Below are 21,083 nucleotides of genomic sequence, written 5' to 3' on the forward strand. Positions count from 1 at the left end.
TTAAAGACAGTTTGAGAGAGCAAACAAAGCCTCAGAGGTGTTGATCTCTGCTGGGTGCTCTGGGAATGCTTCAGGATAAGGTCTAGAGCTGTCTTTTCCAAAGTGGCTGGATAAACAGCATTTAGGATGCTGGATTTTCCTCGCCGAGGTCGTAAAGGGAGAAAACTTGCAGAAGGTACCCAGAGAAAATTAGGACCGCCTGGGATGCAGAGAGAGACGGTTTTAATTAGAGCCAAGAGGTGGGAAATAAGGCAGAGAAATGACATCTTAATGAGGTTTAATGAAGTTGTCTGCTGATGGGCACAGCTGTCAGACAGATCTGTATTCCAGCCAAGCAGCTTTGTGACAGGCTAAACCTGAACACAGGGAACAGTGCTGGAACTAGGGGAGAAAGGCAAAAAAAAAAATACCTTCTACATCAACTTTGGCTCAATTTCCCCACTGCTTTATGACAGAGCACACCTATAATGCCCCAGGACAAACAAATGAAACCAGCCCATGAGCTGGAAACAGCATTTTGTAATTTATGAATGAGAAAGGCTGTAATTGTGGATTACAGTGTTCATTCTTGCTACATCCTTCCCCTTCTTTGCTTTTGTAGGTAAAAGATGTTGGCAGGCAACCAGAGTCCTCTGAGTTCGTTGATTTTTCTTCAGGCACAGATTCTCTCCATGTTCAACATATTGGACTAGATTTTTTTTTTTAATTAATTATCCAGCACCTTCATCTTTATTTATTCAGTGCAAAGTGACTGTAAAATGCCACCTGATCATAAAAGGAAACAGCATGCACTCATTTTGTGATGGAATAAACACCCAACTGTGTTAACTTCAGGTGCTCTGCAGAAGGGACTCTTTAAATCCTGAAATTTCTTCCATTCTACAGAGTTCTGCACTCGAGGTCTGGAAGCAGCTTAGCCACAGGCTACAAACCTCTCTCCTGCCCTGCAGTTTCTCCGTGATTTTTCTCCCACCTGTCACACCTTTGCCACCACAGCAGATTTCTGACCTCACTTCCCTGATCCATTTCAGCACTTTCATTCTCCCAACAAGTCCTGTCTACACCAACAACACCTCAGCTCTCTTAACACCCTTCCCAAGGAAAATAACCTGTTCCAAAGCACCCACATCCTGCCCTCAGGGCTTCTGGGGACTCTGCTCCAGCTTTGCCCTGTCCCTTCCCTCCTTCAAGCAGCACTGAGGTTTCAAGACACACATCCTGCAGTGACTCCACCATGGAGATGGGAGTGTGGAAACAAAAGGGTGAGGGGAGGTCAGTTAATCCCACAGACACCACCAGGCTGATACACACATGAGCTGGGGAAGAGTTCATTTGAAAGTGAAATAGAAATGATGTTATTGAGCTGAAGTTCTTTTCTGTGCTATAAACCCCAGGCTCTGCTCTCCCTTCTTCATCCCCCTTCTCCTCCTCCTGCAGCATGCCTTGTGTTTTGATTATTCCCAGCCATGTGATTGTGCCTGGGGAAGTTTATGTCAGTTTTTTGGGAGGATGCACAACTTGGAAATGAAATAACTCCAAGTAAAGCTAAGACTAGCTGCTGATTCCCCAGCAGACACCACAGCTGGGCATCCCCACCAAAGGAGAGATTAACCAAACAAGAAGATTTCAAGTCCATATCTATTGAGTTAGGATCTCTTTTTCCAGCAAGGCTAGGTCTCTTTATAACTCAAAATCTAACTTGTGTGAAATTCACCATTCTTTAGGCTTCAGCTCCTTTTTGCACTGTGACACTCACTTGTGCAGTGGGATCCAAGCCTTGCCAAATGGACACTCCTGGTACTTGTGGCTGTGTTCTATTACAAACTTCTGTTTTCAGGGGCTTTACCTTATCAGAAAAAGCCTTTCTGCTTCTCTATTAATGCTATATATGCTTCTCTATTTCTTTTTCTGCAGCCAGAACTTGGAAAGCCCATGAGAAACTGCTACTCCCTGCCAGGCCCTGATTTTACCTATGGGATATACACGCACAAGAGAGATGGAGGAGTCCCTGAAGGTAGGACACTGCCCCTAAAACACAGACCTGCAACAAAGTCCTAATGCTAGTAGGAAGTCTCCTCTCCTTCCCATGGCTCTTCAATATTTGTCATCAAGCTGGAGGTGCAGAACTCCAACATTTACCCACTTTCATTAACATCACCCCAATTGCTTGTGACCAGTGAAGTTTCTCTGTCACACTGGAAACTTTCGGAGGCTCACACAGAGCCCAAGCAGCAAGGGTGCACCTGCAAAAGGTGATGCACCTGGGCACTGTCACAGCTTTGTCAGGGCTCCTGCTTTGTGCTCTCAGGGACAGTTTCCTTGTAAAATCAGACATCCTGAGCAAGCCAGGGAGGAGGGTGAGAAGACATCCAATTCAGATGGGCTATGGGATGCAGTGGGACAGTGTATGAAGCTCACAAAAGGAATCTTAGCCCCACAAGGCCCCCATGCACGGTGCACATGTGGCAGCAGGCACAGACTTTCCCAGGCATTTTCCTGGGGAAGGCTGTGAGAAGATCAGAGAAAAGAATGAGAAAAAATTCTTATCTCCACTTGCTGCACTGATTGTGCACATGTGGAATGTGTTATGGAGATTTGTTTACCAAAGAGTGATTTCTTAATTGGACACTGGATGGTGTTTGGGTTGACTGACCAATCTGGTCTGTCTGTATTGGACTGTCTGTAAGAGTGATGAGTTTCTAAAAGAGAATTGTCTAATATGATATATGTCACTGTCGGGGCAGGACAGGAATGAAGAGACTCTGACTCAGAAGGCTGTGAGAGTAAAACTCCGATTTATTCAAAATGCACCGCTCATTTATATAGAGCTCTGCAAGGACCAAATCCATTGGTTCTGAAGTGAAAACAACCCACAGCATTGGTGCAGAGTGCTTGACGCACAGTGATAGAACTTAACTATAAACAATGTGAAAAACAAAGAGATAAAGAATTATTTACATTCTTTCCCAGCTCTTTCCCAGGCCTCTGCCTGGCTAGAAACTCTCCATTTCTTCCTTTGACTGAATCTGAGTCCCACAGATATTAATAAATTGATTGATCAGCTTTCTGCAATCATGAAGTCAGTGCTAATTATTACCCAGCTGGGGGCTTGCGACAACACACACACACATCAATCTGCTTTCCCAATCAGGAGCTAACTGAGATGCCTCCTCTTCCTCTCTATTTCCTTCCACCTCCAGCCATAGGCCACTGGGATTCAGTGAAGGCCAAGCCTCACAAAAGGGTCATGCCCCGAGACTTCGTGGCCATGGGCCGTGCAGCTGTGGACGAAGGCTGCACCACAGCCCGGGACTTTGCTCTCTACTACAAGTACATGGACATCCGCTGCAAGGACAAGGGCATTCTCAGATATGGGGGCAAGGTACCTCCAGGCATGACTTTTGGCAAGCCACCACGGTAAGGGGGAAGGTTTGGGCCCCCCTCAGGATGAAATTATCCCTTCCTACCCTCACACCTACATGCCTCCCCAATCTCAGCTACCACAGTCCCCAAAACAGGAGCATCCTGAACCTGGGTATGCTGTCACAGCATCACATCCATGTCTGATGGCATTCCTGTCATAATCAACTACCTGAATCAAACACATGTGCCACAACACAGTCTCATTTCACCTGTAGTATTATGGGCTTGAAGCCTCTTAAAAATATCTTCCATGCCAACCCTTTAATTTAAATAATATGAAGAGCTGTCAGCCAGAAAACTGGCATCCCAGGGTCAGAAAATCAGAGCAACAGCATTTCTACCTGTCTGCACTGGTAGAAATACTCTGGTGGAGTTAAAGATCAGTTCAAGTTCTTTATGCTACTCTCTCCTACTGAGTTCATTGCTCTGTATTGAGCAGAAGTTGGGAGTAGAGCACGATAGAGGCAAAGAAGCTTTTCCCTGCTAGTGCAACTCCAGCACAAACCAGGGCTCAAAGCCTCTTAAAGTCCTGCTACTGCTGGAGCCCAGGGAGGTTTCTTGCTCTGTGCAGGTCTGGACCAGACATTAGGTTTTATTTTAAGAGCTAGATAATAATCACTACCAGAAAAATAACAGCTACAAATTCTAAAGGAAAGACATGATGAACAGCACCGTGTATTTTACATGATAGTAAATGGGCTTTGCATATGCAAATTGAATGGATTTTAAAATGGTATTTAATGACAATTTTCGTAGCAGACATTAACATTAATTGCATCAAAATGAAAATGTAGCATTAGCTTGCTGTTAGCTGCAAATGCCCTAGCTATAAAGCTTTATCTTTATCAGTATCAGCCCTCTTCCATGTGACAGGGCTGCTCTGCAAATTGCAGGCAAAAGGGCTTTTATGTTGCAAAAGTATCCCCCAATGCAGGCCAAAATCAACATCAATTTTGCTTTATTTCTTCATAAACGGAGGTTAAATGGCTGCCTGTAAGAAGCCCAGACATGCTTCAAAAGTTTTAAGGAAAATCTGCAGACCCTACAATGGCAGAAGTAGTGAGAAAGGGCTTTTAATTGAAAGTTATTATTCTACAACTTGCCTGCTCCTTAATAGCTACCTTTTATGCAGACTGATTGTATTTATCCCTTTACTTTAAAAGCACATTATAGATAAAACCAAATTACTGGGATTATCAAAGAGTTGTTACAGCCATTTTGGTAAAAGTGGGAGTTTAACACACTTTTCCATGACTGGCAAGTTAAAGAGACAAGCTTTGGTGAGCATTCCCAGGACAAGGTGATCCCCGGTCACAGCAAGACCCATCTTCCTAAAAATGACCTGGTTGTCAATGGATTTCAGTTGGCTTTGGACTCTAAGCCCTGCTTGGCTGTGATCTCAGTGCTGCTACCTGGGAAGGTGCTCCCAGGTAAGGCGTATGCTTGTCTGGGAGCAGAAGAAAATGGTGACAAAAGGTCTTTTTTTCACAACTCCAAGCACTTCATGTCTTTAAGAAACAACAGATCCAACCAACACCTTGATGCAGTGAATTTTTCAGCAAGAACAACACCTGCCTGTCATCCCCCAGGAGTGGCAGTGTGGCTGAGGAGAGCAAAGGTGCTTTTCCATGGCACTGGAAACAGCTGGGGACACCCTGCCTGATGTGGTGGTGCTCTGGGACAGCCCAGAACCACCTCCCCAGTGCAGACCCTGCCCAGTCTGCACCCACAGCTCTGTTGCAGCTCTCTGCACAGTGGGAATTGCAGCTGGTGCCAGCCCAAATAACTCAGCAGCTGTCACAGGAGCAGCTAGGGTCGGTGGGCAATGGGCAAGGGACTTCTGGAGCCCTGCAACTCATCTCCAGCCCCTCCTCAGGCCCTGGGCTGTGCTGCTAAAGGCTTCTGTCTCCTGGAGACACCAGGGTCAGGAGCTCTCCCTCGGCTCACAGGTTGGAGCTCTCCTGGGTCACCCCAAATAGAAACAAGCACCAAACCTGTGGTTGCCATTAGTGCCTTGTTAATCACTGCCTGGCCCTGCTGCTGCTCCAACTCAGGTCACTCGTGCCTCTGCTTTCTGCTCACGGCGTGTGCAGCATTTCACCAGGAGGCTCAGACACTGCAGGAAGCTTTCTGGAGCTTTGAGGCCTCTTTCCTTTCTTTTCCTGGGATATTTACCTTCAAAGGTCACCCATGCCCCTCCATATTCCCCCTGGGCACCTTCCAGGGGAGAGGAGCAGTGCTGCTTTTTGCTGATTCCCTCCCCATTCTCTCCCTCCCTTTTCCCAGAGTAATGTTTGCTACGAATCACGTGGCCAGCTTTGTTGTGAGAGCCATAAAAAGGACATTTTTCATCTCTCCTTTTTCCTGCTCTCGCTCCCTTCTCTCTCTCAGTAGCAGACAGAGATTTATTCCTTCCCTGATGCCTGTGGCATTTGGAGCTGGGAGGGGTCAGGGGAGGCACTGAGGGAACATAACAGATAATGCAGTGGTTCCCCAGGGGCTTGTCCAGCTCCAGAGCCGATCCATCAGCAGGCAGTGCTCGTGCCAAGGTCAGCAGTAACGAGGATGGGGTGGGATCCCAGCCTCCCCCCTGGGGCATCCTCCAGCCAGGCTCCCCCAGTCCAGCTCCAGCTTCTGAGCTCTACAAGAGCTGCCTTGTGTGACCACACTTTGCAGGAGAGGACACCGAGTGCAGGCACTGGGCTCACAGCACACAGGCTCAGCTTCACCTCTCCCTGCCCTCCTCCCCACCACACACGGGTCCACAGGCTCATCTTCCAAGGAAAATTCCCATCTTTGACAGACACCTCCAGGAGCTAAACCACATCCACATGCTCTGTACACAACACATCATAGAGCTGCTGAGGGTCGCTGTGCTCCCAGGTATTTTCATTCAAAATGACCCCACAGGTGTGTCCAGCTCCCATACTCTGCAATAATAACCTTGTTTTACAAGGAGGAGGCTGGAGGGCACTGAGTGGGCTGGGGTTGATGATAATGGAGACCCAAAGGCACAGAGGGTCTGTGGAGACTTCCAGGCTCTTCACTGGTGTCACTCCAGCCTGCTATTCAAGGTGCATTTGGAAACCTCAGTAGGTGTCCAGATGTATATTTATCCTCCTGACTACCTTTTCTGGCTGAGCTTCACTGTGCACTGAAATCAGCCAGCATTAAAGGATCATTTTTGGAATAAGAAGTAAACACAAAGACGTGGATGCTGTCTACAGCTAGATTTTAGCTGCTATTGATCTGTGCAAGGTCACACAAGGAGTTTGAAGGCAGAACACTCCAGCACACAGTTGGTACCTCGAGCACCAGTTCTGTCCCCAGGAGCGAGCAGGGCAGAGTGCACCATCAGCATGGACACGCTGCCCAGCCCTGCCAGGAGAACAAAGCTTCCAGTCACCTCTTGGTGAGCATCCTAAATCTCCCTCTACGCCCCAGAACCTATTCCTGGGCACAAGGACTGCACAGACGTGCCATCCTCTGCCATCCTGCACCTGTACCTGCTCCAAGCCCTGCATGGCCACAGCCCTGCCTCCCACGGGCACTTGGCAGTTGGCCTGGAGGTTGGGCTGACCTTGGGTGTGCTGGCAGGATTTCCCTGGCACTCTGTCATCCCCAGCCCCCCCCCACTGTCTGCCTTCGCTTCAACTGTCCCTTCCCTGAATTTTACAGCCCATTTTCCTTCTGTCTTCATCTCCTGCCTCCAATCCACCTCCCATTCTCTAAAACTGCTCTTAATCTTTTGGCAGCTGTTTTCATCATGTCCCTGCAGCAAACTCACCTCTTCAAAGTGTTTGGTCACTGCAATCTCTCTTCTTCAAACTTACACTTGGCCAAGGGCATCAGTTACCCAGTACCTCCTCTTTAATTGGTACCATTTGCAACCATCCCAATCTTTCACCTTCCCTGAGAAGAGAGATTTCTATGCTCATGCTCTGCTTAGCAAGTGGCCTTTCCACCCAAAGTGTCTGTGCTGTTTGCACACAGCCAGAACAAAGTTTAGAAAGCTGCTCAAGAAGTGCTGAGGAACTTCCACTGATAGATTTCTTTTTGGGGTACTTAAAGAACATTTCAGATTGCTAATATATGGCTGTGGAAAGAAAGCTAATCTAGATGTAGACCAGCTGCAAAGGTGCCAAGGAAATAATGTGTTACTGGAAAGAACCCATCAGGAAAAGCTGGACAGGCAATAAAATTGAATATTATGGCAAGAATTACAAGATAATATTATGGCAAATATTATCTGAGCCAAAAAGAGTGTAAAGCCACCAAAATCCTAAAGATGAGGGCAAAAAAAGTTTTACAGGAAAGAAAAAAAGAACAAAACAACTGAGGACTGACAAAACCAATTGTGAAAATATAACACAGTGAGTGGAATCACTGTCAGGCTCATGGCGACAGAGAAATGCAACCAAGTTAAAAACCACAGGACTCCCAGCAGCTCAGATAATTACATATCCTATCCAATCCCACAGTGAAAGGCACTTGGTGCCTCTGCCACCATTCTCACACTGCTAAGAGAAGAATTTCTATTTCAAGAGTAGTTTTCTTCTCCTGGACGTGTTCCAGGCTGGGTGTGTGGTTGCAGAGCTCCCAGCCCCATCAGCCTGAAGCATCTGCTGGGGTGGAAGGACCTGTTACACCCTTCAAAAAATCCTGAGTGCACCTTGAACATACTGATTCCCCTCCAGAGTGCTGATTTGCTTGCTGTTAGAGTTTCTGACTGCTTCAGGCTGATGGTTTAAGAGAAAATAAACAGTCAAGTCATGGTTTGCCATAAGGTTCAGGTCCTGCGCATCAGCCATAGAGATGGGAAAAAAAGATCTGAAGGACAGATTTAGATCCCTTATTACCAATTGGTTTACACTGAATAGGAAAGTAATTTACTCTCACACAGACTGGCTGTTGTCTGTGGGTTTATCTCCATTGATTACAGCCAGATGAAGAATTTCTTCCAAAGTTTTACCATCTAGAGCTACTTCAGACCACAAGTGGACCTTTTTCTTTGCCAACTTTTGCTTTTTCAGCTTGTTCAATGAAAACCTGGGTCAGGGGGGAATAATCACAGAATCCTTTCTGTGAAAACAAAGCTTTTCAGCCTCATCAACATCTTTTCCTTTCAAACAAAGTCATATTCCCACCCAGCCAGAGAGATTCAAGCATGGGATGGAGGTCAAGGGGAAGACCTCATGGTTTGATTTCTTTTGCTCAGCGCTGCAGTGGTTTTTTTTTTCTTGGTTTTTCTGTTGTTGGGATGTTTTGCATTTGTTGATGGCTGCAGACTGAGCACTGTTCACTCTCAGCCATAGATCTGGACCTCCAGGCAGAACAGATCTGTTCACATCCCACCTGAGTTTCTCAGAGGATAACAGTAGATAAGAGTAGACAAATGTGTTAAAGAAAAACCTGAATAATCTTCAATTAAGTCAGCCAAAGGGCATCTCCAACCCTAAAATCAATGCTAGCACACAAATTCCAGCTTGTAGAGCCAGTTATTTAATAGGTAAGAGCTGCTTGGTATCTTTACTGCTAGACACAGCTTTCCATATGTGCTTTTAGGACCAGTGCAAGCAAACACCTCACTGGGCCTGGGAGGGAATAGTAAAGAAAATTGGTGCTCTTGTAACCATGTGTACTCCTAAGTACAGCTATGAGCATCTGATAAATCTTTTAAAGTGCATGTTTACAATGGATTTTATTCTTTTTACTGTTCTATACATATGAGCCCTCTGAGCAAAATAACAGATCCTCTGACACTTAGAAGAAGTCCCTGCCTCATTGGCTGCCTGCAGTGAAATAATTTATATTGTTATTTCCTCACCCAAATTACAAGGATTGTAAAGAAGCTTCAGAAATTCAGAGTAATCAGTGCTTTGGAGGCTCAGATCCCGCAGCTGCCACACGGGTCGAAGACCCACTATTGCAACTGAGAGTTTTGCCAGCCCAAAGACTGCAAAAAAAAATTGGTCCCTGAGTGTTTTCTACCAATTTTTCTCTTGTTATTTTCTTCAATAGTTAATGGAAAGTGAGGACAAATGGAGATCATTTAAAAATTATCTTTTGGGCCTCTCCATGGGTTTATTGCCAGGACCTATTTAGAGAAGCATAAAGCTTTAAGGGGGCTATAACTTTACTGTATATTCCACAAGCTGTTTGGACTCACACCCAGCTCGTTTTGCCATGTCTCCCTCTCCTCACAAACACACCCACGCACATGTGTGCAGGGACTTCTAGCTGCTAATTGAATTCACCCTTATGAAAGCCTTAACAAATTGTAAGTGACCTTTTAGACAAATTTCAAAGTCAAGGATTCACCACTAACTGCACATCCCGCTTCTGCCATTCACCGTTATGCAAAACCCACAAACAATTAAAAGAAATAATGAAGAGCCCAGCGGCCCTCTTTCCTAATTAGCTGCAGGAGGCAGTGCTGGGGAGTGTGGTTAAGTGTTCAATTACCTCGGCCCTCCTCGCAGCCCTTGTTAGAAGAGACAGGTCCAGGGGCCAAAGGGGAACAATTAAGGCAAGGCAGAGCCCGCAGTTTGCAGGGGGATGCCGGGGCTGTGCCGGCTCTCGCACAAGAGCCAGAGCTGTAATCATACCCCAGCTTCCTGCTGGGCTACACAGAGATGAATTAATGGGAGATAGATTGCTACCTGCAGCCCATCAGTAACCAGGGGGGTAGGAGGCAATAGAGCACTGCAAGGGAGCCATAACCTGAATTTCCCTCTGCTCTCAGCCCCCTTTTAGGGCAGAGGGACCTGAGCGCTGATACCTCGCTGCTGCCGACACTGGGGGTACCCCACAGCCCCAAACAGAATCATAGACCCCAGCTTGAGCTTTATTTGAAGTTAATACTGCCCCACAGTCCAGAGGTGCTGGAAACTAAACTGTTCCCCAGTAAGAAACAGGTTGGACTCGATCTTGAAGGTCTTTTCCAACCCTAATGGTTCTGTAGGAAATCAACCTGAGCTGGTGGGAACTGGTTCTGCTGGGAGAGTCTATATGGACACTTCTTCTATCACAGGACAAATCCTTCCCAGCATGAAGACACAAGGAAAGAATATAAAAGTGGTGCCCCTGTAGCTATCTCCCTGGGGACTGAAGGCCCCAAAGACAGATCCTGACTGTGCAGCAAAAGCACATCTTAGGTGGAAGGACAGCAACAAGAACTAAACCCCCCTATAACCTCATTAACCTTCCAAGGAAGGGTTAAAGTTTCAGCATAGGCAGTGGTGCAGCAACACAATTTTAATGTCACAGGCATGGACAAATTCCTTTCTGTGATGGATCTGTTGTATAAGCAGCCGTGCAGGACCAGATCCTGCTGCCTGGAAGCTGCCACTGGGATTGGAGCAGTGCTCTGGGCAGAGCCCCAGGAGCCACTGCCTGCACCCATCCTCCCTGCTCCAGCAGCAGGAAAAGCACTGCCCTGGCTGCAGAGCCACACACAAACCCCACGGGCTGAGCTCTGCACTGAAATATTTACGTGCTTTTGAATTATACAATTCCAAAAGGGGGGAAAAAAAGCACTCGCAAGTCAAGTTTTTACCCTTTTGCAACAGAACTTAGCAATCAAATTGATTGCACCTTACAAGCTGGTGTAAACCCCCTTCCTGAGCAAAGTCCTTTGCATCCACTTTAGCCAAGCACCTTTTTTTGCAGCTGATATAGAAACCTTTGAAAATAAGTTTGAGGGGAGACTGACAACCTTGAAACCTCAAGAGCAGCATGGCATTGACGGGCGCGGCTCCCTGAGCTGAGTATTATAGATAGATTTTAATTTCATTTTAACAAAATAGCTGTCTCCAGTGGAAGAAGCATCAAGAGCTAAATGAGGACCCATCTTGAGCTGAATCACGTTGAACAGACCTCGGCACTGTCATTGATTTTCTGGGAAGAAAAAAAATGCCTCTGGCTACTAAACCAAATTAGTAGTCACTGATGACCAATTATTTTGCCCCACTGTGGACGGGAAGGCGTACTAAAATTCCAGTTTGTCAGACCCAAGGCTCTCTTCTCAAACGCCTTTCAACAAGCGTGTACCAAAAATCTCTCAGATGGTTCTGACGCCTTCCTGTTTTCGGCAACTTCTCCTTCTCCAAAGTTTTAATGAGCTGCTGCTCTGAGGACAGCCTGCCACAAAGTGAGCCCTTCCCTGCACGCTGGAGCACTATTTGGCATCAGCACAAATCACAGCTGTCAGGATTTATACACACATACACAAAAAAGTGTCAGCCTAATGTTTGCAAATTATAATTACCATTTCTCTTGCATGTCCCTGGTGCCTTCATTTTAGATAAATCCCAGCTCTGAGGTATCAGCTGCAAAGCACTGAAGGGCTCATATTGAATGGAATAGATTTAACTAGTTTGTAGCTCATTTAAGGCCTACACTGTTTTATTTTAATATTGTTAATACTTTATTATACTTTTTAACACTGTTTTCACAGTAAAATAGCCTATTAGGAGGCTGCAGCTTCTTTTCCAGGAGATGTCTGGCAGACTAGAATTCCACATTGTATAACCAAGTTAGCAGGTGCTTGTCATTTCAGTTGAAAATAGGTCTGTACCCTGACTCGTGAAAGTAAATTAGAGAGATTCTATTAAAGAGACAGGAACTGTTTCAGAGATAATAGTTTTGAAAATGTGCACAGATAAATTTTAAAATATTTAGGAAATGTCAGCATTAGAAGTAGCTCCAACTATTTGACTATAAAAGGAAGCAGATGAGTATTCTTTCCCCTACAATTATAAATAATTTGTTACATCCTATCAGAACTTCTTTGCCTTTCCTTTCTGTGGCAGGGTGCTTGTGCCAAAACAAGGAGATCTGAGTAACTGTGAATGAGACGGGTTTTAATGTGCAATAAGCATTTCCAGAGGATGCTTCCCCTGCTCTCCCCGCAGCATCTGCAGACAGCAAAATCCTCCCTGTTCAGGAGCGACATCTGGGCAGGGTGACAAAAGGAAAAGGAACACACAAGCCATTGATCCCTGTCCTTAAGTAACACTAAGGCAAAAGGACATTTTCCCAAAGGCCAGCTGCAAGTGAGGGCTGTCACATTGCCAAGCAGCGCCAGTACCGGGGCCGAATTCCCCGTCCCTCTGCTGAGATCAGCCTTTGACCTACAAAGGAAAATCCACCTCGCTGAGATCTCTCCAGTCACCTCAAAGAGGTGTTCCCTGCTGTCCCTTGCTCTTCCCCACTTCCTCAGGGCTTCTCTCAAAGGAGGAAAAGCCAGGGGAAGCCTCACATCCTACCAGGGCTTATATATAACCGAGCACACAAGTCCTTCCCACCGATGTGAGAGAGGCAGTTCATGCGTGCATCATTCCAGGCATGATTCTGTACTTTGCTGGATCAGGACTTAAATGTGATTAATCACACGGCAGGGAAGGATCTCTGAAGAGCATCAACCCAAATGTGTCCTTTCAAGCATTTACTTACAAGCCAGCTGTGGACTATCAGTCACCAACTGCCTGGTCCACTGGAGATGGTAAAAGTCACCTCCATAGAGATGGGGAAACACATTTAACTTCAGAAAAAAAACCCCAAAAATCAATAATCAAAGGCTACACACAAAGGCTTAGTGCTTCCCTGTGTCCCTCCCTGCACACCAGGAAAGCTCCTGCCTTGGAGAGCAAAGGGACAGCAGCAAACAAGCAATGCTCACCATGTGCTTGTGTCAGGAATACCAACTTTTACACCACACTACAAAACTGGAGACCCAAACAGATAATAACACACTTTACCACTGGTTTGCCACATCTTTTAACCTTTTAAATATTTCGCCCAGCTCTGATCAGCATGAAATGCCAAACTGGAAGGGAAGGAGGGGAAAGAAGAGGGGACAAAGGGTAAATGTCAGCGTTGCCTTTGGCACTGGGTGTCTCCAGATAATGGTCTGGAGCAGCAGGGCTGATTTGCAAGCAAAGGCTTGAAAAGCCCTGCAGCATGTGATCTATGAAACAGGAGGCCTGCAGAAGGATGTCTCCTCTGATATGAATGTCCCCTTGGGATGGATATTGCTGGATTGCACATCCAGCATCATTAGAAAACACAACCATAGATTAGGCTGTTTTGAAGCATGTGGTGTGCAATAATTAAGTAATAAAAGTCACCACGGGGGTGAAGGAACAAGAAACAGAAGAGTTACTATTTGCATACAGGCTGCTGGCGTCCTGGGTGATCATCAAGGATTCTCCAGGCTGCTAAAAGCTGGCAGCTGTCAATTCTGGACCCACTCCTGCCACAAGCCATGAAGCACGTGGGCTCTCTGCAGAAACAGGTGGAGCTGGTGGCCCAGAAGCAGCCCAGCAGCTACCCCAAGTCCCCAGTGTCCTTCAGGGGGACAGGAACAGTGCTGGATCTGCTGTGGGAGCTGCAGCTGAGGGCTCTGCAGGCTACAGGTGGGAGCAGAGCTAGAGGTGAGAGCTCCACAGTCATCAGCTGCTGCCAAGATGGGAAAAGTCCCTCCTTAGCTAGGTGTGCAAGGACAAGGACCAATAAAACTTCAGCTTGAGGTCCTTCATCACCTTCAAGTGTTTGCTTCTGGGGGAAAGGAATAGCAGCAGAATTATGGGAATTACTGATTTGCTGTCCCTGCCACTGCCAGGTCTGCTTCCCTCGGTGGCTGATGAAGTATCCTCACTTGCGAGGAGCAAGACTCAACAATTTCAGGCTACAGCTTTGCCACAAGCTGGTCAGGTTAATGGCACCTCAGAGCAGCTGAATGGGACACTGGCCAACAAGCAACTGCCTTTTTAGTCTTTTTCTAGAGCCTGGGTCATGTGCAGCTCCTCCCCTCTGCTGTCTCCTTGCTCCTGAAATCCTCTTTCAAGGGGCAAATACACCTGCTCCGTGCAGCTGAGGCACCAGACCAGGGCTCAGCATTTCAGCTCCCCTTTCTGCTGCAGACCCCTGACCTCTGCATTGGGTCCATTTTTAGCCCTATTCAGGCTGCTTAGGACAGCACTTCCTCCTCTCACCCCATCCATCATTGCACATTTGCAGCCTTTGGTGCACCACACCAGAGATTTTAACAGCCAGAGCAGTGCTATTTTAGCAAAACACACTTGGCACCCAGGGGTTCTTCTCCTGGAGGGAATCCAGCCAGAGCTGCTCCACTGGGGACCAGCTGGGAAATGCTCACCTGAAGCTCCAGCAGGGCCCAAAGATGAGCTGCATCCTGTGGTGCCCCGTGCTCCTTCCATCACACCAGGGCTCACACAGAGCTGCTGAAAGCTGCCCTGAAAAAGGTTGTACAATTGTCCCAGTTCTGGGGAATGCCCTGGCACAGCTTAGCACAGGTGTGTGCAGGCTGTGGTGGGCTCACTGCAAATGATTGTGGGTTTGAGGCTTCCTGAGGAGGAGAAAGCCTTTCCCAGCGTGAGGCTTTATTCATGTTCTCACCAGTCACTTTTGAGGAGCAGAGATGTGAGCCAGCACAAGGAGGCAAAGATTACATTGGTGCCTTTTCAATGTTTTCCAGGCCTTCCACTCCATTTTTTGACCTCATACAACACAGATACAAGGAACTGTGGATGGAGGAGCAGAGAGCCCGGACTGTAGTCCAGCACGTGGTGAAGAAAAAGGTGGGAATAGTCCAGCAAAGCTTTCCCCTGATGTGCACAGCACTACTGGGCACAACCCCCCACTGTCCTACCCCACAAATAGGCTCTCAGCTGGGAAAACATCCCCCTGACTACTACAAGGCTGATGAAGCCTAACACAGGTGAGCATCCCCCTGCCAGGAGCCCCACGGGCTGTCCTTTGGACATCAGCTCTGCTCAGGTTACCTGTGACAGTGGCCACAACAAAGGAACAACCAGCAGATGCTGAAAGGACAGCCCCAGCCCTGAGCCTGGCATGGTGTGGTAATGCAGCACCCACAGCAGCTGTTGGAGTGTAAGGTTGTGCTGTTAAACACACCAACATTGTAATATCATTTAAAAGCAGCCAATGACTGTTTTATTAGTTAATGGTTCAAAGAAGAGTCGGGCTAATATGGTAATGACCAATTTCAATGGGCTTACTGCCATCACAAACTGTGCTTTATAGTTGAAGTGCAGGAATACAGTGTCCTTAATTAGCAGCTATTTTATGAATACAGCAGTCTGGGACATTGGAAAGTGCATCCCTACTTTATCTATTAATGACTGATGTTTTTAATCACTAAGTTGCCTCCATCAAGCCACCAATTACTGAGTTAAGCAACACAAACCTGTATCCTAGACCACAGAGCAGACAGATTCTCAGGGTATCCAGGTACCTGCACTGGCTTGTGCTGGGATTATCAAGCACTGTAACCTGCAATTAATCAGGAGAGCCAGGCACACTCACCATGGTGGGGGTGCTGGAAGTGACTTTCCCAGTTAGGGATGAGCCATTGCTGTAGCTGAGGGCTTCCAGTGGGCAGCAGTCACCTCCCTGGGATGCTCTATAAAGCAGGCACTGAGAGCTGACAGCTGCTCATGTGTTTTAACTATCAGAATTGGCTGCATGGACATGGAAAACTCCCCAGACCATGAAACTGTGATCAACAGCCCAAAGCAACTTCTGGCCTCATCCATCCCAGTGTCACTGCACTGCACAACATGGTGCTGATGTGCATGGCTGTGCAGCAGTTTGAGCCCACTGGTGTGTTTCTCTTTGGGTGCAGACAGAAGAAGGGCAGCAGTTTGAGCCCCCGGGTTTCTCTTTAGGTTCAGAGAGGAGAAGGGCAGCAGTTTGAGCCCCCAGGTTTCTCTTTGGGTTCAGAGAGGAGAAGGGCAGCAGTTTGAGCCCCCGGGTTTCTCTTTGGGTTCAGAGAGGAGAAGGGCAGCAGTTTGAGCCCCCAGATTTCTCTTTGGGTGCAGACAAGAGAAGAGCAGCAGTTTGAGCCCCGGGTTTCTCTTTGGGTGCAGACAAGAGAAGAGCAGCAGTTTGAGCCCCCGGGTTTCTCTTTGGGTTCAGAGAGGAGAAGGGCAGCAGTTTGAGCCCCCAGGTTTCTCTTTGGGTTCAGAGAGGAGAAGGGCAGCAGTTTGAGCCCCCGGGTTTCTCTTTGGGTTCAGAGAGGAGAAGGGCAGCAGTTTGAGCCCATTGGTGTTTCTTTGGGTGCAGACAGGAGAAGGGCAGCAGTCTGAGCCCCGGGTTTCTCTTTGGGTGCAGACAGGAGAAGGGCAGCAGTTTGAGCCCATTGGTGTTTCTTTGGGTGCAGACAGGAGAAGGGCAGCAGTCTGAGCCCCGGGTTTCTCTTTGCTTGCAGACGGGCGAGGTGCGCGAGAACCGCACCACGTTCCTGCGCACGCACCCGCCGCCGGTGAAGGAGGAGTCCTTCTGGCACCTACAACGCTTTGAGAAGGTATGGACCCATCCCCTGACCAAAGCCAACTTCTCTGGGCCTCTACAAGCACCTGATGGAAATCAGGGACACTCTCTAACCTTGCCCATGTGCCCACATAGATCCTTAGCACACAATGAATGAGGTTCTTAACTCAGAGCTCCCCACGACCCAGACCTTAAATTGGTCACAAATATGTTCAACCATCAGCCCTGGATATTTTTTGCCAGTCATAAGACCTGAAAGAGAGGCAGCAGTTGCCCAGATAACATATTTTATAACTTTTGTGCACTTTCACAAGCTTCCTGAGCTGAGAAGCATCTTTTTATATCTCATTGTTAGTGCAGGGGTGGCCTTTGCTCTACAAGTGCCCTACACAAGCAAGACAGTCACACCTGCATTTTGGGAACGTGCCATTTCATCAGCTCTCACCATAGCTAATTCAAACCACACCAGATGTTTCAAGAAGCTTTTCCACCCCAGAATTAGAGCTTTCCAGAAAGCCTGAACTCCTGATGCCTCTCTAAACTACCTGATTGACAATATCCACCATGAGACAAAGTAAAGGGTCTGGGCAGGTTAGAGACGTCCGTGACACTTCCTTTAATTGATCCAAATAAGAGCCAAGGTGAAGATTTCTTGTTCTAGTGATGGGATCTAAACATCTCCCTGAATTAATCTGTGCAACCTGCTGTACCCTGGGGTACTTGTTAGAATTCCATTAACTTTGTTTGTGGTATAAATTATATGGAAACTTACAGGGAAGAGCTAGGGGAGGTTTTAGGAGAGCAGGGGAAAGAGCTGGACCAGTAGAATGGAAAGGAGACACCAGAAAGTGAAAGCACTGAAACCTGCAGGGAGTTTACATGGCCAAAATCATATTTGGCATTGATAGATATCACTGCAAAGAACTCTCAGCTCTCTGTCCTGGCCCTTCTTCTGGTGGGGTTATTTTTTTTGCCACGCTGTTGATTTCTAACCACAGTTTAAAACAGCGAAGGAGCCCTGTGATTTCCTGAAGGTAATTTACTTGTACAAGTTGGAGAGTTTTGCCCAAGAAATGTGCTTTGCACCACCTTGATGTATTCCTCTCCCATCCTGTCTAAGAGTGCCCGATTAGCATATGTCAGTAATCATTTATCCCCACTGCCTGTCAGCTCGGAGCTGCTGCTGCGGCGGCGGCGGCGAGAGAACATGACCGATCGCTGTTAAACAGATTGTGAGAGTCACACGAGATCCTGGGGCAAGCCTCCTCTTTAGAGCTCCTCTCACCCCAGACCTTTCCATCACCGTTCATTTTTCAGCCTGGGTTTTGCTTTGTGCTTTCCCTTTTGTTTCATCCGTGGATGTGGTTGGGTTCCCGCCCCAGCCACAGCTCTCAAAACCTTCAAATCTTTCCTTCTTTCTTCTCTTTCTTCTTCTCCCTTTCCCTTCCTTCTCAGAAGCAGCATCCAGGGAGGAGGGACAGCTCATTTTGCACAGTCTTTGCAGATTTTCCACACTCCTCCTTTCTCATTGCATTATCCTGGGACAATTGCCTTTCCCCAGCTGCAGATCTAACAGGCACAGCCCACATTAGAACTTGGATCAAGGAATTTGTTACTCACTTGACCTTCAGTGCATGGTTTCCTCCATGGCAAAATAACTCCTCTTGAACACCCATAAATGTTTACCCATTTAAAAGCAGTAACAGCCTGAAAGAAGTTAAGGGTTCCCAAAGATATTTGGTGGTCTCCAAACTGTTTTTTAACTACTCTTCTGAAGCTGTGCTCTACAGAGATGGTGGAATGGTTTTGAAAGCCAGACTGACCTAACCCAGGGACTCCAGGAGTCAATGTCAGTCTCTCTTTTACTGAGGTGACAAATGACCAAAATACTGCCTCTAATCCAATAGCATTTTCATCCTACTGTGCAAAAAGAATATTAAAGGCAACTACGAAAATATCACTTCACAGAATGCTTGTTAGCAGACTCCATCTGCATATTCCTACCAGCCTTTGGTGGCTCTGACCAGTACAGAAGATGCTCATGATTTGGGAAATACTCCAGACCCTGGGCAAGAATATTCAGATTCTCCATTGCCTGACCACAGCCTCACTTTAAACTTTATTTCCATGTGATCCAAGGTAGGTGTGAGGTGAGGAGTGTGATATTCTCAAGCCACACATCCTTCTGGTCAGTCAGTCACCTCATCATCTGGAATAACACCTTTCAGTCTAGCCTGCCCTGAGTCTGAGGGGAGCAACACCCCTGAAATAGTTATAATCCAAAACAGGGACAGGAGGAAGATGAGATTTTGTTCCTTTAGGCCCATAAAAATCATCAAGAAGGATTTTTTTTTTTTTTATTCCCACTGTGGCCCCTTACAGAGAGCTGCAGAAACTGGGCATGGATATCTCTGCTGGCTCTTAAACTGGGCTTTCCATTCAGTCCCTTACACCATGAAAGCTTGCCCAAGAATTGGAAGAGAAGAAAACAAAGGAGATTTTTCCTCCCCACTAATTGCATCTGCTTGCTCTCTGCATTGCCAGAGCTGCATGATATTACATAGTCATTCAGTCAGTAAAGTATGGACAAATTGACTATATTTTCATTTGGATTTAAGTTTCAGCCCCACTGCTTTAGAATAATGGCCCACACTGTTAAGCTAACTGGGTGATTTACAGGCTCTCCCACACCGGGTGCTCTGCTCAGTCACTCTGCAGGACTGACCTGGCCCCTGGTCTCCTGGGCCCCCCAGCTCACCAAGACAAGCAGGTCACAGTCCTGTCCTGATGGGCAGTTCATTAGGGAAAGTTGCTGCATTGAAGTGTTTTTTTGTTTATTTTTCTTTAACTAAACCAAGCAGATGTTAACTCCTTACTCACCTCAGCAAGATGCTTCTACTGCCTTCCTCTTCCTCAGCCACCCCCCAAAGCAAACAACTTCTGCCTTGCTTTGCCTGCAGCGACACCATTCCAGGGCTCACGTTCTGCCAGAATGGCTGGGACTTGCACCAAAATTTAATTTATTTGTAGATGTGGGATTACATTCCCTGGAGACTGTACTCTCAGGCACCCAGCATGGACATAAATTATAGAATCATGGAATGGTTTGGGTTGGAAAAGGACCTTGAAAATCATCTTGTTCCAACCCCCCTGCCATGAGCAGGGACATCTTCCACTGGACCAGGTTGCTCAGAGCTCCATCCAGCCTTGCCTGGACCACTTCCAGGGATGGGGCATCCACAACTTCTATGGGCATCCTGTTTCAATGCCTCACCACCCTCACAGGGAAAAAAAAAAATCTAATATCTAATCTACACCTACTCTCTTTCAATTTAACCCATTCTTCTTGTCCTATCACTCCAGGTTCTTATAGTCTTGTCCCACCTTTCCTGTAAGTTCCCTTCAGGTCACCCCAAAGTCTTCTCTGTTCTAGCCAGAACAATCCCAATTCTCTCAGCATCCAGTCCCCCACATTCAGTGGATGTCCTGGTCCTGTGTCACTCCTCGCCTGCTGGCTGAGGCAGAATTGTGTCAGCCAAACTCTGGAAAGAACATTGCTGCCCAAATGCAGGATCTCCACCTGTGCCAGGCTGGGGTGAGGCTCCAGCCACCTCCATCTGAACATCTGATAGTCACTATCCAAACCAGTAAGTCAATGCTGGCCATCCCCAATGTATTTCCAGAGCTCTATCAAGTCAAGAAGGATTCAGGCAGCAACAAAGCAGCAACACAGGACAGAATTCACCAACGTGTCAAAACAGCTCCGTGCACCTCCTGTCACCGACACACACCAGGGTTCTTCCTTTGCTCATTAGAGAATCCCAGCTCACAGAGACACTCGGGTGGCTTGTTTACTTGACCAAGCAAGGGGAAGGAAAGAAAATGCAGCAACTTTGGACAAGACTTTTGTCACCGCGCGCTGCCTCCCCGAGCAGATGAAACGCGCGGCGCGCGATGCGCGATATGAATAAGCGATAAGCAATTGACGAGCAAGTGTTCGGGTACCTTGGCAAAAGACTTAATTTGCAACCTGGCACAAAATCAAAGGCTCTGTCAACGGCTGAGCGGCTCTCCTGCGTATGCCTTGCATTACCTGGGAAAGCTCTGTCAGGTAAATTTCCACTGAAAGTAATTAGAGGAATCCCCACTGTATAAACTTTGCAGCAAAAAAATTCTGGGCTCCGGAATTTGATTCTCACCAGGGATCCGATATCTGCTCACAGCCTGATCCTTCGTCAGAATTAACAGCTGAGGTTTAACACGTACACACAAAAATGTTCCGCATTTTTTTTTAATGCCTTACCTCTATTTTTGTCTATAGAGCTGAACTGACAAGCACAGCT

The 21,083-nt window shown here is 47.1% G+C and overlaps 1 protein-coding gene across 1 annotated transcript in view; it reads left to right on the plus strand.

The window, feature by feature from the left end:
- CFAP77 (cilia and flagella associated protein 77) overlaps positions 1–21,083 on the plus strand; it is a 57,125-nt gene that overhangs the window by 30,610 nt on the left and 5,432 nt on the right. The window contains exons 2-5 of the mRNA XM_077787897.1: positions 1,915–2,014; positions 3,201–3,417; positions 14,924–15,026; positions 16,679–16,774. Of these exons, the coding sequence (XP_077644023.1) occupies positions 1,915–2,014; positions 3,201–3,417; positions 14,924–15,026; positions 16,679–16,774 (516 nt within the window). The remainder of the gene's footprint in view (positions 1–1,914; positions 2,015–3,200; positions 3,418–14,923; positions 15,027–16,678; positions 16,775–21,083) is intronic.

This window comes from Lonchura striata, chromosome 22 (assembly GCF_046129695.1).
Source record: "Lonchura striata isolate bLonStr1 chromosome 22, bLonStr1.mat, whole genome shotgun sequence".
Taxonomy (NCBI): Eukaryota; Metazoa; Chordata; class Aves; order Passeriformes; family Estrildidae; genus Lonchura; species Lonchura striata.